A 17,309-nucleotide genomic window follows, 5' to 3' on the forward strand; every position below is an offset into this window, starting at 1 on the left:
CAATAAAACAGGAGTGATTTTCCAGCTGCTTTTTTCCTGCCAAAACATGCTTTTTATGTGCAGAAAAGAAGCACATAAAGCAAAGTGTGCACATAGCCTTAGTCTCCTGACCTAAAAACGTACCACCTCATAGGCTGCGACTTCAACTCAGAAGACCCACAGTCAGGTCATGAAATTTGGCTACCTGAATGTGGCCTAAGCGTTCCTTTATCGATGCATATTGATCTATTAAACTCCTTAAGACGTTAAGGAGCCTCACACTATAACATTATGATTAGGGCTGAGCGGATCCGGACTGTAAAAGTTCGGATACGCGCGGTTTCAACGATATCTTGGTGCCGGGCCCGGGATTCCGGGTGCACGATCCGGATTCGGCAATTAAAGTATAAAATAAACAAAAGAAGAAATAAGTGAGAGTATCATACTTACTGAGACTCGGTGTCATGGCCGGACACTGCTTCCGGGTCGTGCATTCACTTCCTGTACTGTGCATGTTATCCCACAGCTTTCCATGTTTTCCCCACCCACCGGCCATCCTCTCGTCTGATTGGTTGCAGGCTGACGTGCCCCCCAGCCTGTGACAGTATCTGCCTGCAGTCATCACGGCTCAGCTACACTCATAGCTGGCAGTCTTCTCTATGGCTGCTAGCTGTGAGATGTAGAAGAGCTGGATGTGTCGTTGTAGGACCTCATGTGGCATACGCCGGAGCTGCAGGGTGTTGGGGTTTAATAAAGTGGTGAAAGAGGGTGTGCGTTTTGTACTTTTTTCCAAATAAAAGATTTTTTTCTCTGTGTCTATTTACATTCATTTACAGGTTTGTGATGCAGGTATCTCTGACGCCTGTGCCATCACAACCTAGGGCTTAGTAGCAGCTGTGCGCTACTATTAACCTCTTATTACCCCAATTGCCACGGCTCCAGGGCAATCGAGAAGAGCAGATATCGCACTGGGATTGTCACATTTAATAGATGCAGCAATTCCGGGCGGCTGTAGGCTTGCAATACCAGCCCCCAGCCAGCGTTATGGCTGGGGATGAAAATTGAGGGGGACCACACGTCTTTTTTTTTTTTTTTTTTTTTAATTATTTATTTAAATTAAAAAAAATAAATAAATATGCATGCGGTTTTTCTTAGGTCGCAGTCACACTTGCAAGGGACTCCCGAGTCTGACAACGCAGCACTGCCGCGCACACTTCTGACAGGAGTGTGCATGTGTGTCTAGATACATGCACGCTCAGACAGCGGCAGGCTGTGCCGGGTGAGGTCATGGCAGGCTCGCACAATCTGACAGCGCATCACTGGCATAGCGGTACACTTCTGACAGGAGTGTGCATGTGTTTCTGAAACCTATGCACGTTCACCATACTGACCCGCAGACACATGCATTGCTTCCCCGCCCACCGGTTGTCCTGCCGCCTGTGATTGGTTTGCCGCCATGACACAGCCTCGGTAAGTATGCCGCGCTCGCTCCTACCCTCCTATCCCCTCCACAAACGTTTTTAATCTCTGGATTCTGGTCCCCATTGACTTATATGGGCACTGGATTCCGGAGCTTATTGGACTCGTTTTAAAATCTGGCAGTGATCCACCGGTCTCGGTTTTTGGCGGGTTCGATCAACTCTAATTATGATGCAATCCACAAAGCCATAGAAAGAAAGGACAACATGGCAGTAAATGGGAACAGTAATGGTTTTTACACAAAGTAGGTCTGGGTAGAAAAAATATTTGAGGGGAAGCTACACTTTATCAGTTAAACTTCTTCATTTTAGAGATTGCCATAGTAATGGATTTTTATTAAAAAGAAATTATATTTTACATAAAGAAACACATAGATTGAGCTCCACTTTATTTGATATTATCCTTACCTAAAGACTGGTATAGCTCTGTCATTTTGGGATGATCCCAGCAGGTTGTTTGAGTATCATGACTGCAAGGAAAGAAAAAGACAAAATGTTACCCAGTTGCGTCAAACCATTTGTTAAATAAAGATATCATTATAGTTATACATTATGTGTCCAGGCTACATAATTTTTAATAGAGTGGTATTAGCTTACCAATACATTGTGCCTCAGTGACCAGACAAGAGATCTCTAAACGCATGCAAGCCATAGTACAGAAGGCTTTCAGGAAAAATATTGCTGTGCAATGGCCCCGGGAGCAATACAAGTATCGTGCCTACAGGTCTTTAAATTTTGAGGAGCCCATGTATGCAGCAATGCCATGTGCATGGACAAAATGCCAAGTAACTCTGGACTTCAGACAACATATACCAAGAATGCAGAAAATACTGTAGACCTGAAAACTAAATTAGAGCCCTTCTAAAGTATTACAAGCTGGTAAAAAAAAATAAATAGTCAACTCAGGATTTGCCCCAACTGACGTACAGGAAAGTGTACCATAATAGATTGTTACTAGAGAGAATTTCATACACCTAAAAAGAATCCAGCAGAACCCTAAAAACAGCATGGAACCATTAATGAATGCAGGCGGAGAGTGTAGACCAGCACAAGCAGACCAACTGTACACCTAGAACTCAGAGGAGGTCTCCACTGTATAGTTTTCCTGGCTGTGGCCACTTCTACCGTCATAACTGGATACCTAAGGGAGTTCTACCAGTCAACAAGTCTTTGCGTTCACATACTGTCGAGTTGTAACGTATGACGAAGTTGACTTGGGGCCGATTCATTCAGAATGCAAAAGCATGTCAGTCTAAATGAACGGTTCACTGGAGTATGATGAGCCCAAATTCTTTAAAAGAAGCACTTCACATCATGAATTTAGGAACATCTCCTCAGAGGCATGCGTTTCCATTGTTCTTCACTAAATATGCTACTCCGGTAAGTGGATGGGGTAGCTCTTCTGACATAAGAAAAAGCAACAGCACGGTTTCTGAATTTGACAGGCGGGGCAACAGCACGGTTTCTGAATTTGACAGGCGGTTGTAGCCACGTCCTCTCTCTCATCCCCTCCACAATTTTTTTCATATTTCCATTTTAACAGAGATGCTTCAAACTAGCATAAAAACGCCAAAAATAATACATATTTTTGTGCAACACTGCATTGCTCAAAAAGACTTTTCAAAGTATTTTTATCATCTATCATTAGGCTAGGGAATACCTTGCTGATTGTTGGGATCTGACCACTGGGAGCCCCAGAAATTGACTTGAATGGTGTGAACATAAGCATTGTCAATCAATGGGGCCAATGGAAATAGCTGAGCACTGTACTAAGATGTCTACAACAGTGCCATAGACAATGCATGGAGCAAAGGACGAGAATGCGCACCTCCACTCCTCTGGACCTCCACACTAAGCTGTGTACACAAACTATATGGATGCAAATGGAGCCATGTTACAAAGCTAAAAGCATGCCATGTGCCACTACCTGGGGTCTTCTACATACAACATGGGCTTATACAGTGGCATGCAAAAGTTTGAGCACCCCTGGTCAAGTTTACTGATATTCTGAACAATTAAGCAAGTTGAAGATGAAATTATCTGTAAAAGCCATAAAGTTAAGGATAACACATATCCTCTGCATTTTAGAAAAGAAAAAAAAAATATTCTAATTACGGTATATAAAAAAAATATATATATTTTACATTTATAAATTCACAACAAAAAATAAAGTTGGCCAATGCAAAATATTGGGTACCCTGCATGGTTAGTACCCTGCAGCACCCCCTTTGGCAAGTATCAAAATGTTTTTTGTAGCCAGCCAAGAGTCTTTTCATTCTTTTTGTTTGAAGGATTTTCATGCTTTCTTCCTTGGAAAAGTCGTCTTGTTTTGTAAGATTCCTGGGTCCTCTTGCATGCACTGCTCTTTTGAGGTCTAGCCACAGATTTTCAATGGTGTTCAGATCAGGGGACTGTGAGGGCCATTATAAAACCTTCAGCTTGTACTTTTTGACATAGGCTAATGTGGATTTTGAATTGTGTTTAGGATCCTTATCCATTTTCTAGAAGTCATCCTCTTTTCAACTTCAGCTTTTTTACAGATGGTGTTATGTTTGCTTGAAGAATTTGTTAAACTTTCATTGAATCCATTCTTCCCTCTACCCGTGAAATGTTCCCAGTGCTATTGGATAGAACACAACCCAAAGCATGATTAATCCACCCCCATGCTTAATGGTTGGCAAGATATTCTTGTCATGACATTCTGTCTCCTTTTTTTCCCAAACATTTGGTTTGATCATTGTGGCCAAGGAGTTCTATTTTAACCTCATCAGTTAACACGACTTGTTTCCAAAATACATCAGTCTTGTTTAGATGTTATTTTGCATACTTCCGATGCTAAATTTTATGGTTAGGACGCAGGAAAGGTTTTCTTCAATGACTCTTCCATGAAGGCCATTTTTCTGTAGGTGTCTCTGAACAGTAGAACAATGTACCACAACTCCAGAGTCGGCTAAATCTTCCTGAAGGACTTTTGCAGTGAAGTGGAGGTTCTGATTTGCCACTCTAGCAATCCTACGAGCAGCTCTCACAGAAATGTTGCTTGGTTTTCCAGACCTTATCCTGACCTCCACTGTTTCTGTAAGTGCCATTTCTGAATTACTTTTCGAACTGAGGAAAGGGCAACTTGAAAACGCTTTGCTATTTTCTTCTAGCTTTCTTCTGCTTTGTGGGCCTTCACCATTTTGATTTTCAGAGTGCTAGGCAGCTGCTTTGAAAAACCCATGGCTGTTTTATTTGTACAAGGTTAGAGGACGCTGGGTTTTTATAAAGCTGTGAAATTTGCATCACCTGCCCTTTCCTAACTATGATAATGAACAAGCCACAAACCTAACAGGCTAATTAAGGTCTGAAATGATAGTCAAAGTTATCTGAGGGCACAAATCTCCAAGGGTGTTCAAACTTTTGCATTGGCCTATTTTCATTTTTGTAGTTTTTAAAATGTTAAAGATGAAAATATTTTTTTTTGTTCTTACCTAAAATATAAAGGAAATGTGTCATCTTTAAACTTTATGCCTCTTAGAGATCATTTCATTTTCAACTTGATTAACTGTTCACAATAACAGTAATTTTGACCAGTGGTGCTCAAACTTCCGCATAGCTCTGTATATATATTATAGGATCAATAATAGAATTGTGTATTTGATAGAAACGGTGACTAATATGCACAGAACAGAGGATGTCACCAGACCCTCACACATTAATCCATAGAGGAACGTGATGTTAAGTAATGGCTGCCATGACACATATAGACGATCAGTATGATTTTGATGACTCCGCTTGATAATGCATTGACTTTCCACAGCAGCCAAGCTGAAGTTTTATTACAACTTAATCGTTTATTTTGTCTCCCCGTATGAGCCAATTACATTGATAGGTTGTTTTCCGGCCCTAAGTATCTCCATTTATCACTTGGAGCTGGGTTGTGTTTTGGTAAGGTTTTAGAACGGTTATTACCTTTGAAAAATGACTCAATGTGTGGATAAGTACAACAATAGGCATGATATATAGGAACTCCTAGCAGCTTTTATTAAAGAACACATTAAAGATAACATAAAACTTTGGAAGGGATTGAAAAACTTTCTTGTGTAGTGAAAGATCCAGCGCTGGTTGAATGATGGTCCATAGACCCGCTTTACTTCAAATGCTCAGGCCGTGTTTCCTTCCACATCTGTTCGATTTCTACAAGATTAAAGTGTCGTTGTGCAACTTGTTTTCTGCTGATAAACTCTCCAGGCAGTGGCAAGGAATGAAAACTTCTCGCTTGCCCCGCAATCTTATCAGGGTGGGATACTAGGGATATAGTAAGGAAATGCCGCTTACGATTTGGGGCTCGGATGTGAAAACACATGTACATACAAAGCCGAGACATGTTATAACAAAGGGGCTTATGCACACAACTGCAATCACTCTGCCACAGCTAATACAGTGTACAATTCAGCTGAAGGCATCGTACTCCATGCCATCAGACCAGCTGCTGTGCAAGATCACGTCAAAGCAGAAGGCAATTAACGGGGCTCTCATAATTACTGACACGTCCACTTGTAATTAATCACCCCTGACGTACTCCTGTCCCGACACCTCGGGAACTTTCACACGGGCAGTGACTGCCTGAACGATCATTCATTACTGGTCATTGCCCAATGATTAAGCAACACAATGCTCTCGTCGTTGATCGCATCTTTTACGTTGGCATATTATGGTCTTGCTAGCACATTTTCTCGTGTAAATGAGAAGTTCTCCCGACAAATGTGTAAAATGCATGATAGGAGGGAAATGCTCGCCCACATGGATCAATAATAAGAATAGGAGACTCCAAAGCTGTCAACAAGTACTCCTCAATGGCCATCCATCTGCCCTGTAAAAGGACTAAAGCTGCGTTCACACACAGCAGTCATCTTTTGACTTAACCGCAACAGCTCAGTGCCACTGTTCCTTGTACAATTAGGCCATATGCCCACGGGCGCTCGTACCTGCAGATATATTCGCAGGTACGGCCGCATGTTTTCCGCAGCTGCCCGCCGGCAGCCGCAGCTATTTTTAGCTGCGACTTTCCAGCGGAATAGCTGCGGGAAACATGCGGAGTTTCACGCGATTTACCTGCGGACGTCCCGGCCTCTATCTCCATAGCGGAGGGCCGGGATCTCCGCATGTAAATCGCATGAATAATTGACATGCAGTTAGGTGCGGCTGAGGGATCTCCGCAGGAGATTCCGCAGCGTGGACACAGACACTCCCCATGTCCCATAGGGCAACATGGGGAGTGCCTGTACATGCTAGAACCTGCGGATTTATCTGGAAAATCCAGAAAAATCCGCAGGTTTTCCGCGGCAAACTCCGCAGCAAAAAGCTCCCGTGGGCACATGGCTTTAAGCCTGTAGGGAAATGGCTTTACACCAGAAAGGCCGGGTAGCCGCAACGCTTGGCCACTCTGTGTTGGAAGCGGGACAGATTTTTCCCTGTACAATCACGTCTTGCAAGAATACATTTGTCCCAGTGAACTTATTTCAGATGTGGTTTTCGTCTGTCATATAGTAAATATAAAAAAAAACAAGCAAAAAAAAAACAAACACCTTTGTTTCGGATACTTCCTGACGTTTAGCATTATTGAAACTTTATAACGTAATTAGTGGATTCTCTGTATCCCGAGTGCGTTTCTGCTGCTGAATCGCACTAAAAATGCATGTGCATAATTCTTACCTGTAGATTTTCCTCATCTCTTTCAAGTTTACAGAGAAAATCCACAAATCAAAAGCATATTAATGCAAGAGGAATTGATATGTTGTAGATTTATATATATTGCATTCACTTTGCTTAAAGCACACCAATCACCAGGATTTTCCTATATAATCTAAAGAGAGTGCTATACTGGCACTATCATGCTCATTATATACGTACCTGTAGTGGCAAGCTCGGATGTTTAGATTTTGAAACACAAGCAACTAAAGTTTGTAAAATCATCAGCTTGTTGAGTGACAGCAGCCGATAGCTGGGGTGGGTTTTCATAGTTATCCCCTCCCCCTGTTATTTATGCTACTATACAATCGATTTACTTTGTGACCAACAGGACCTGTGCTGATGTCATACCCATGTCACCAGAAGGGTCGGGGCCTCAGCCAAAATAGCTGATACCAGGAAGCAACATTTTTCTGTTGGCTGAGGCCCCGCCCCTTCTGGTCACATGGGTATGACATCAGCACAGGTCCTTTTAGTCACAAACTAAGTCAATTATATAATAGAATTAGCATAAATAACAGCTGGGGTGGGTATTCATAATTATCCCCTCCCCCTATCAGCTGATCCTCAGCTGCTGTCACTCAACAAGCTGATGATTTTGCAAACTTTACTTGCTTGTGATTCAAAACCCAAACATCCAAGCTGACAACTAAACATATGCATATAATGAGCATGATAGTGCCAGTATAGCACTGGCTTTAGGTTATATAGGAAAATCCTGGTGATTTGTGCGCTTTAAACATGCTGTGTTTTTTGAAAATACGCATTGTCAAAAATGCAGCAAATATTCTTCATAGGAAGAAGATCTTAGGGCGAATTTACAAGCAGAAGATTAAATTGCAAAAATAATGGAATTGATCAGGATGTGGCTTGCAGAAATTCATCTACTTGCCACATAAGCCTGTTTAGATTAATCGAACAGTTAGTCAGTTGTCAAAATGTTTCCTTCCATAGGCTAGATTTTGCATTGTAGTAGTGGTTTACCTGTTACTCTACTGTGACGGGGCCATTTTGGCCAACATTAGGAGATTAAATTCAGCTGCGCTCCTTTATACAGAACGGAATATAAAGCAATTGCAGAAAAATGCATTTTTGCGGCATCACTTCTCTACTGTGTGGGAATGTTAAGGAGGAAGAAGAATAAAATTACATTAAGTAACTAATGTATTCTGCTAAAAATGTCAATTTTGCAGGATGGGGAACGACAAGCCTTAAAAAGTGTTAAAAAGTACGGTATTTCCAAATCTTTTATAGTTAGCTCTCAAAAAGGGTTGTTTCGGTCACAGAAAGTTATGGCACATGGATGGCTGGGGCGACTCCATGCTGAAAAAAAACCTTGGAAATCAGCTTTACCGATGTGGCTCTGTAAATCTGAAAGTAACAGCATACCCTTACTGGGATGGAAATAGCTGTTAAGATATTGGCAGATTCATCAACAGGTTGTGTACCCCGCTGATAAATATTTCCCCTGCTACAATGGGGCGGTCTAGATCAATCTACTACATTCTTTTATACCAACTGGTAGTTATCAAACAGAAAATAGGCTACAAGATAGGCGTCTCAAACCCCTCTTTATATGACTGCGCAGGCACTTTTCATAGCTAGAAATAGAATTTAACTATTAAAACCAAGGTTGGTCTACACTGACAAGCAAAAGGGTAACAATGCTTTGAAGTTTTGACTTTCAGGCTCTATATCTCACCATCCACTACATCTTAGGTCTGTTTTCAGACGTCAGTGATTCTGGTACGTTTGTGCTTTTTTTTTATACGTACTAGAATCACTGACATAAGTAGACCCATTAAAATCAATGGGTCTGCGCACACATCAGTGATTTTTCACTGACTGTATCTCCGTGCGGCATACACGCATGTCCGTGATTGCTGCACGGAGACAAGTCCATTTTTTTCTGGCATCCCTGATATCCCACGGACGACACTATGGTGTGATCCGTAAAACCATACCAGAAAAATGGACATTGAAAATAAAAAAAAATTTCAACTCACCTTTCCAGCGACGCTCTGTGCAGCCCGTGCTCTCTGCAGCTTCCTGGCCGGCTCATGCATATTCATGAATGCAGCCAGTGCCGACAGCGGTGGGCAGATGCTGCAAAGCCGAGGAGTTCAGCACCATGGACAGCAGGAATGGGACAGGTGAGCATACGTCCATGTGCAATCACAGAGTACGGATCACGGATCGCACATGGACAACCACCGTGTGCCGGAAATCATGGCACACAGAGGGATATAGGCGTTTTTTACACGTCAGTAAAGAACGTCTGTGTTTTCTGATGTGTATAACAGGCTTTAGAATGTGAGACTACCTTGATGTTATAGACAATCATCTTGGCTATCTCATACATAAATTCGACTTGCCACCATTTAGCATATGATTAGTTATGCAGATTCTTGTCATTGCATTGCATTGTTACTGTTTTGCTTTTGGTGTTGAAAAATCTTTTTCTTCCTACATACTACAAAATTACAACCTGTTCTCACATTCTTTAACAGCTCAGTGTGTTATTAGGCTGATTTACAAGTGAAAGGTCACTAGTTCGAATCTAGGAGAAGCCATGAAGAAGATTTCCCAAGAAAAGAGTAACAGCATCATCCAGCTCATCGATAGCGGTCTCTCCGCAAAGAAAAATGCCAAACTGCATTATGCGAGTGCCATGACAGTTGGAAGAGTATGAAATGAAGTCTGTCCATCCATTCAAAAGCCAAGAGGTGGACGTTCAGGCAAAATATTGGAGACAAGAAGTCGGCTAATCACATGGTCTCTCAGTTCTGGAGTGACAAAGAGCAGTAGAGGTAGCCAGTATTGCTTTGTAATAGAGAAATCACAAACATTCATCCAAGCACCGTGCAATGCACGATACACAAGTATGAAATGGTGGCCCAAAAAAAGGTGAAGAAGCATCGACTTCAATATCATCATTAGAAGCGTTGACTCAAGTTTTCAAAAAAGTGCAAACACTGGACAGTAGAACAATGGAAACAGGTGATTTGAAGTGATGAGAGAAAAGCCAATAGACTAGGCTCTGATGGGTGCAAATGGGTCTGGAAGAAACAAGGGAAAAAGGGGATAATGGATCGAGTAATTGAAGGAACTGTCAAGCTCGGTGGAGATAGCCTAATGATATGGGATTGTTCCACAGCCAAAAGGTGTTGGCTACTTGACCAGGATCAATGGTTGTCTCAATGCTGAGATATATATGCAAGTATCTTACACAACAAGTTACTTTGCACACACTATCGGACACAGACAAGAAGGGGCCCCTGTGCAAGAAAAATATAGTGGCCCTTTCCAGTCCAAGGGTTCATCAAAAATGCACAATTCCACCTGCCTTGCTGAGAGAAACGGGCATCCTTACCTCTTGGACCCCGTGCGGCTGCACAGGTGCACCAATGGTATGTTTGCCCCCGTTTCTTCACTCAAGTACTAGGAGTATGAGAAGGACAATACAGTGTTCCAGCAGGACAACAACCAGAAACATACGTCGAGATTGGCGAACAAATGGTTCAATGACAATGAAGTGGAGGTGCTGTATTGGCTCCCATAGTCCCCAGACTGCAACCTAATCCCACACTTATGGGTAGAGTTGAAGAAAAATCTGCATACATACCCAAGTGAGTAGACCAGTGTGCATCAACATTGGGAACTTGTAAAATAGACCTAGGATCATATTTCGGTCGAGACATGCTTGAATCTGATTGAGAGCATGCCCAGAGGGATTCTGACAGTGTTGAAAGCCAAAAGGTAGATTTACAAAATAAAAAAATTTGATTTTTAAAAGCAAAACAGTAACAATGCAATGATATAACAAGAATTTGCATAACTAATCATATGCTAAATAGTTAAATGAAATCGTCGAATGATTGTCTATAAAACGAAGGCAGTCTCACACTCAGCGTCGTGGATGGTGGGATATGGAGTTCGAAAGTCAAAAGGTCAAAACATTGTTACCCTTTAGCTCATCATTGTAATTCTTAAATCATTTTAGTCAGATATCATAAAATGTTGAACCATACACCCATTGTAGTATGCTATTCCATATAAAAAGGGAAAAACAAATGAAAATATCACATTTTGTAGTAAATTTAATGTTATTTTTTAACCCCTTTGAATTATTTCCAAAGTGCCTATGTAGGATATATTAGCAGGCTGGGAGAAAGTCATTCATGAAATGTAATTTCAATAGGCGTCAGCATAGTAATATATCTGTACCACTGCAGTTATATGTTATGATCACAAGTACCATATTAGATCTGTGCCATACTAACCCCCAACCCGTGGGGCATAATGCACTTTGTTACTTACCTACCAGGTGCCCAGCAGAGCACACAGCCAAGAAAGGGCCATTTTACAGAGATAATATACGGGCAGATTGCTTTCCTGCTGCTTATTTGATGAGGCTATTCCTAGAGCACTTTATCCGCTCTCCAGATGATCCCTTACTGGTCTGCCAATCAAAAGTGATTTTGTGAGCAATTAAAGAAAACCATTAGTGTATTCCATGTGCGGTCTGATAGGCAGTAGGGAGTCCTATTATTTTTCTTCGAAAATAGCATTGGCCATCTCACCCCCTTATCTTTCCTATACAGCCACACAGAGGGCTATCGAATATGGCCATCCATGAACAGCAAATTGCCACATAGTGACGTCATCACCATTTCAAATAATGCCCTGAGGAAATGCTCGTACATGGAGCGACATTCACTACTGGGCATGCAGAATCCTGGGAGAACATGCCCACCCCCTTCCCCTCATTTCTGGCACAAATCACTCTACTTTCCCATGAACTGATCTCTCTCCCCTCTGCTGCTTGTGTCAATCTGTCATCTCATGCTTCATCAAAGTGTGCATCTTACAAGTGTACTGCAATGAATTAGACCAAAATTATTCTGATGCACTTGTTCATCTATCATCACTACCTTCATCTAATCATTCGCCCACCGTGGAAACCTTCAAAAGGAACCTGAAGACCTACCAATTCCAACAAGCATACAACCTGCAGTAGCCCTCAGTCCACCATAGCGTCACACAACCCGCTCTATCCTCACCTACTGTATCCTTACCCTTCCCTGTAGACTTTGAGCCTTCTCTCTTTCTGTACCAGTCTGTTCCATGAAATGTTCACGATTATTGTACTTGTCTAGAAATGTGCCAGATTTATTATTGGCATTTTTAGGTGCAATTATTGGTGTAAAGTAAGTCAACTGAAAGTTGGCTCAAGAGAGGTATCTAGTATTGGCAGACAGACGTTATATGGAACCTGACAACTTTTTCTGACAGATGATGTTGGAGGGAGAAAAAGAGTCCGAGCTCTTAAGCTATGTGCCAACGATCAGGGTTTGCAGCATTTTGGATGCAGTATGTTTCAGCTGCGTCCAAAATGTTGTGTTGTACAGAACAAGCATAGTGGATGGGACTTCTAGAAATCCCATGCCCACAGTGCATGTACGGCCCGCTGCGTAAACTGACCTGTGATATAGCTCTCAGAGCTGCAAGCATGTCAGTTCTTTGCTGTGGAGACGCAAGTATTCTCCGCAAGGAGAACACAGCGAGAAACTGCAACTGCCTGAGCCCAAATTGTGGCCACAAGCAATTGCAGTCTCCTGCAGAGGAGACTCACGGCCCGCAGGTGAGGACCCATGTCCAGGTTTGCTAACAAATTAAGTACAATGTAAAACACAAATTAGATTGGAATAGGAAAAAGCTTAAAATCATTCATACTAGTGTTCACAATAAGGCCGGGGTCATAGGACTGTAGATTCTGTCATCGGACCGATGCTAATGACACTCCGATCATACTCGGATTATAAAATTCAGCATAATGTGATAACATTCTCTCAGATTATCAGACGAGAGATTCGGAGGACACTTAGGAGAAGATGGAGAACAAAATTTCTCCATCTTCTCCATTGTGGGAGTCTGCAGAAATTGGCCTGCACTCAGATGTCATCCGACTGAAGTCCAATGTTTTCCATGCTGCCACAGACACATTTTGTTAGTGACAAAAAAAAAATCTGTCATCAGCACTGCCTCATTGAATAACATTGGTCCGAGGGCTATACAATAAAAAAAAAAAAAAAAATAAAAATAAAAAAATACATAAAATTGGATAGTTGGATAGCACTCGTCCGATATATGAGCTCTTGTGACCTTAGCCTAAGTAATAAACATTAACCCATGCACTGGACTCAAATGATCATTGAGGAAAGAAAGGGCAATGTTTGAAGTATGTATGCATATAATTGACGCTCCAGTGTAATATCCAACCTGAAGGCATCAGCTGGCAAATGCAGCCAATCAACCACCAGCGGATACCAAAACACACACTTAAAATACCAAGAACAACCTACTATGCACTAACTGAGAAACCTGAAAGGGGTTCCCTGCCTTGGACATCCATTCTTATTGGAAAAGTTCTAAAGGGGACAGTAAGCTCAATATAATACAGTGGAACCTTGGTTAACGAGAACAATCCGTTCTGGGAGTGTGCTTGTTAACCAAGTTACTCGATCAGCAAAGCAAGATTTCCCATAGGAAATCATTGCAATGCAGAAAATTCGTTCCACAACTTGTTAAATGTCCCATCCTGGTCCCCTATTGTGCCAATTCTACACACAAACAAACACACACAAATTATTATCACCTTACCTTCTGTTCCATCGCCGGTCTCCTGGGACTTGCTGTTCTCTGGTACGGGGCCGGGCTGTGTATCGGGTTCCCATCACGATGAGGGAGGAAATTCCGCTGCCAGAGCGCGACGTCAAAGGCAGGAGCCGCTTGCCTCTGATTGGCCAGCGCGCTGCCTTTGAGTAGCAGCTGACAGGGGAAGTTCCTGCCTCATCAAAATGCTTGCCGAATGCCGATACACATCCTATACCGGCGAACTACAGGACCCAGGAGGCCAGCGATGGAACGGAAGATACACATATTATGCTCACCCTATCTTCCATTCAATTGCCAGCCTCATGGTTCTTGTAGTTCGCCCCGAGGATTCCTCCCTTGTCGCGATGTGCCGGCGAACTACAAGAGTCATGAGGCCGGCGATGGAACGGAAGGTAAGGTGAGCATAATACTGTATGTGTGTGCGTGCGTGTGTGTTTGTGTGTGTTTTGTGAGTGCTTGTGTGCGTTTGTGTGGACTGCAAGTGCGGGTTAGAGCACGGTGGATGTACGGAACCGGAAGTGTGCGCGGTGAGGATTTTGCTCGTACCGCAAAGCTTTCTCGTAAACAGTTACAAATTTACAGCAAGCTTTGCTCGTTAGGCAAAATACTCACTAACTGGGTTACTCGTTAAGCGAGGTTCCACTGTATGTGGAGGAACTCAACAGCGAGTACTACATCTTAAAGAGGTAACTAAATTGTACACAAATTCTATTAAAACCAATGAGTTATTATTGAACGGATATCATTACATAATTCGCATTAGTATAGTTTTGCATTGAAAGGAAATGACTGAGATACAAATTGAGAAGGTCTTTATGGGCAGAAACATTTATGCCTAGTCTGCAAATAACTTAGCCTCCTGACATGTAATGATTATTATTTCTCATGTATATTATTGTTTTCGCTGTTCCAAGTCCGTTGGTGACAAAAAGTTTGATGTTAATACTTATGAAGCATTGGCCATAAAGGCGACACTTAGGGGTACTTTGCACATTGCGACATCGCTACTGCGATCTCGTCGGGGTCAAATCGAAAGTGACGCACATCCGGCGCCGGTAACGACGTCGCAATGTGTAAAGCTTAGAAGCACCGATAAACGATCGAAAAAGCGTCGAAAATCGGTGATCTGTGTAGTGTCGGTCATTACCATAATTTCGCTGCAGCGACAGGTACGATGTTGTTCCTCGTTCCTGCGGCAGCACACATCGCTGTGTATGAAGCCGCAGGAGCGAGGAACTTCTTGTGTCCCGCCTGCAATGAGGGAGGTGGGCGGGATGTTTACGTCCCGCTCATCTCCGCCCCTCCACTTCTATTGGCCGCCTGCCTTGTGACGTCGCTGTGACGCCGCACGACCCGCCCCCTTAGGAAGGAGGCGGGTCGCCGGCCAGAGCGATGTCGCAGGGCAGGTAAGTGCGTGTGAAGCTGCCGTAGTGATAATGTTCGCTACGGCAGCTATCACAAAATATTGCATCTGCGATGGGGGCAGGGACTATCGCGCTCGGCATCGCTACAATCGGCTAGCGATGTTGCAGCGTGCAAAGTACCCCTTAACTGTTGGTTTTTCCTTTGTCTATTTCTATTTTCTCTTTCCCTAATTCCTCCCTTATTTCTTGTATTAAAATTTGTAAAATGTTAATGAAAAGATGCAAACACAAAACCAATGGGTTGTGCATGTCATGTGGGGGAGACTTCTTACAGCCATTCTTCAATAACCAATAAGGGTCTCTTTATTGGGGAACCCTTTCAAGTCATCTAGAACATAAAAGTGATATAAGTAGCGAGTTTAGAGGAAAATCAAAGTGATGTTCTGCCAACCGATTGTACAAGCAAAACAATACACCACCCTAAATATTCCATCTAGGCTGGGGGTACACGGTGATTGAATGGCTAGATCACTATTCATTCCTTCTAACAAATGGGGAAAAAAAATGCATTAACATGCACATCAAAAACGTGCTCATCTCTGCCAACACTCCAGTGAAGTTTGCTTGCCACAGCTGCGGTACCCTGGGGTTCGGAAAGTGATTCCATTTGCTTGCATTAACCCTTGTCTGGTACCTGAAACAAAATCACTAGTTGGACCAATCCGCATAGGGTCACATTGACCTTACGGAACCACACAAGGGTTAAGCTTCTGTAGCAGCTTTCTTGGGCCATCTGGCCTGCGTTGTAGCCAAGTCTCCATGTCTTTACATGAAACTTTCACCAAAAATATAAGTATGATGGCTCAATTAGCCATGGTGCCTTGAAACATAAGGGTCTTGGGTATAAATACAACCAAGAACAATTAAATCTAGGGACAGAGACATTTTGAAGATACTGGCAGATAAGTCCCTGCTGGGAATTTACATTCTATAACTGTATATACATCTGGGGTTTTTGCTCTTCGAGCATTTGTCTATTTTGTAGATTCAGGCAAGTAGAGTTTGAGTCCCCGATAATTGAGGACGACTCAATTTTTGCCTTTGACCTCTGACAGAATTCTTGGCACAATTATCTTCACAAATTATCTTTGGTGATGGGGGTCAATTTTTGGTAAATATTATACAAGGGTAAGGTAGGAAACAGCCGATTAGGAGCGGGGGGCACCCTAAACATTATGGTTCAACTCCACTGTTAGGCAGGTGACAGTGAGGGCCAATTGACAGACATAGTGTCCCTGATTACTAATTCAATCTTTGTAAGTAGCGGAGAACACTGTCACCCCGTTTACCACTTTATCAAACCCTACCTTACTTCTTGCACCTCACCCCCTTCACTTGACAAAGGGACAATTAAATCTACATGGCAGATAAAATGTTTTCATGGGTCGGATGAGTTCAAGAAATCGGATGTATATCTGCTCCAATATCCCATAGAGTGCAATCATATAGAAATGCAGATGTAATTTCATTTAGTGGCCGAACAATAAAAAGATCTACGCACAGTAATAGGAAACTACCTAAAAAGTCATCGAAATTCTCACCAGAATTGATAGAGTCCCTAGTGAAGGAGCAAGAGTTTATACAATATGGCCGTCTTCCTCCTCACAGAATTCCATGGGAGATACGTTTCAGGCAGCGTCTTTCATGTACAAGACTTTGGCTACTATGTAAGTTTCTCCATCCGGTGGGAAATAACATCTCATGTTGGTGAGAGCCATGACAATAACCTTTCATCAATTAGAAGAAAAGAAAAAACCACAACCAAACCCTCCCCTAATAGCCAGATGGAAATCCAATGTCTAACATGAGCATGTCCCCTGGCAAAGCTCCCGCTGCGCTAATTGACAAGTGAAGAGTTTAAAGTGTCGAAAATTATTCTGCGTGGACTGAACCGAGCCTGACAAACTTATGTCACACAGAAAACAATTACTCGTCCTCCAAGAGGGATGCGGCTGCTGTCTGGCACTGGTTTTTCAGGAGTGGAGTGGCTGATAACACAGAGGGCAGATTTGCTCGG

General features: G+C 42.6%; 1 protein-coding gene across 11 annotated transcripts in view; it reads right to left on the reverse strand.

The window, feature by feature from the left end:
- The window catches only part of DMD (dystrophin), a 4,177,531-nt gene that overhangs the window by 227,949 nt on the left and 3,932,273 nt on the right, over positions 1 to 17,309 (reverse strand). For all 11 annotated transcript variants that reach the window (XM_075336500.1, XM_075336497.1, XM_075336505.1 and 8 more), the window contains one exon: positions 1,866 to 1,927. In XM_075336500.1, the coding sequence (XP_075192615.1) occupies positions 1,866 to 1,927 (62 nt within the window). The remainder of the gene's footprint in view (positions 1 to 1,865; positions 1,928 to 17,309) is intronic.

This window comes from Anomaloglossus baeobatrachus, chromosome 2, assembly GCF_048569485.1.
Source record: "Anomaloglossus baeobatrachus isolate aAnoBae1 chromosome 2, aAnoBae1.hap1, whole genome shotgun sequence".
Taxonomy (NCBI): Eukaryota; Metazoa; Chordata; class Amphibia; order Anura; family Aromobatidae; genus Anomaloglossus; species Anomaloglossus baeobatrachus.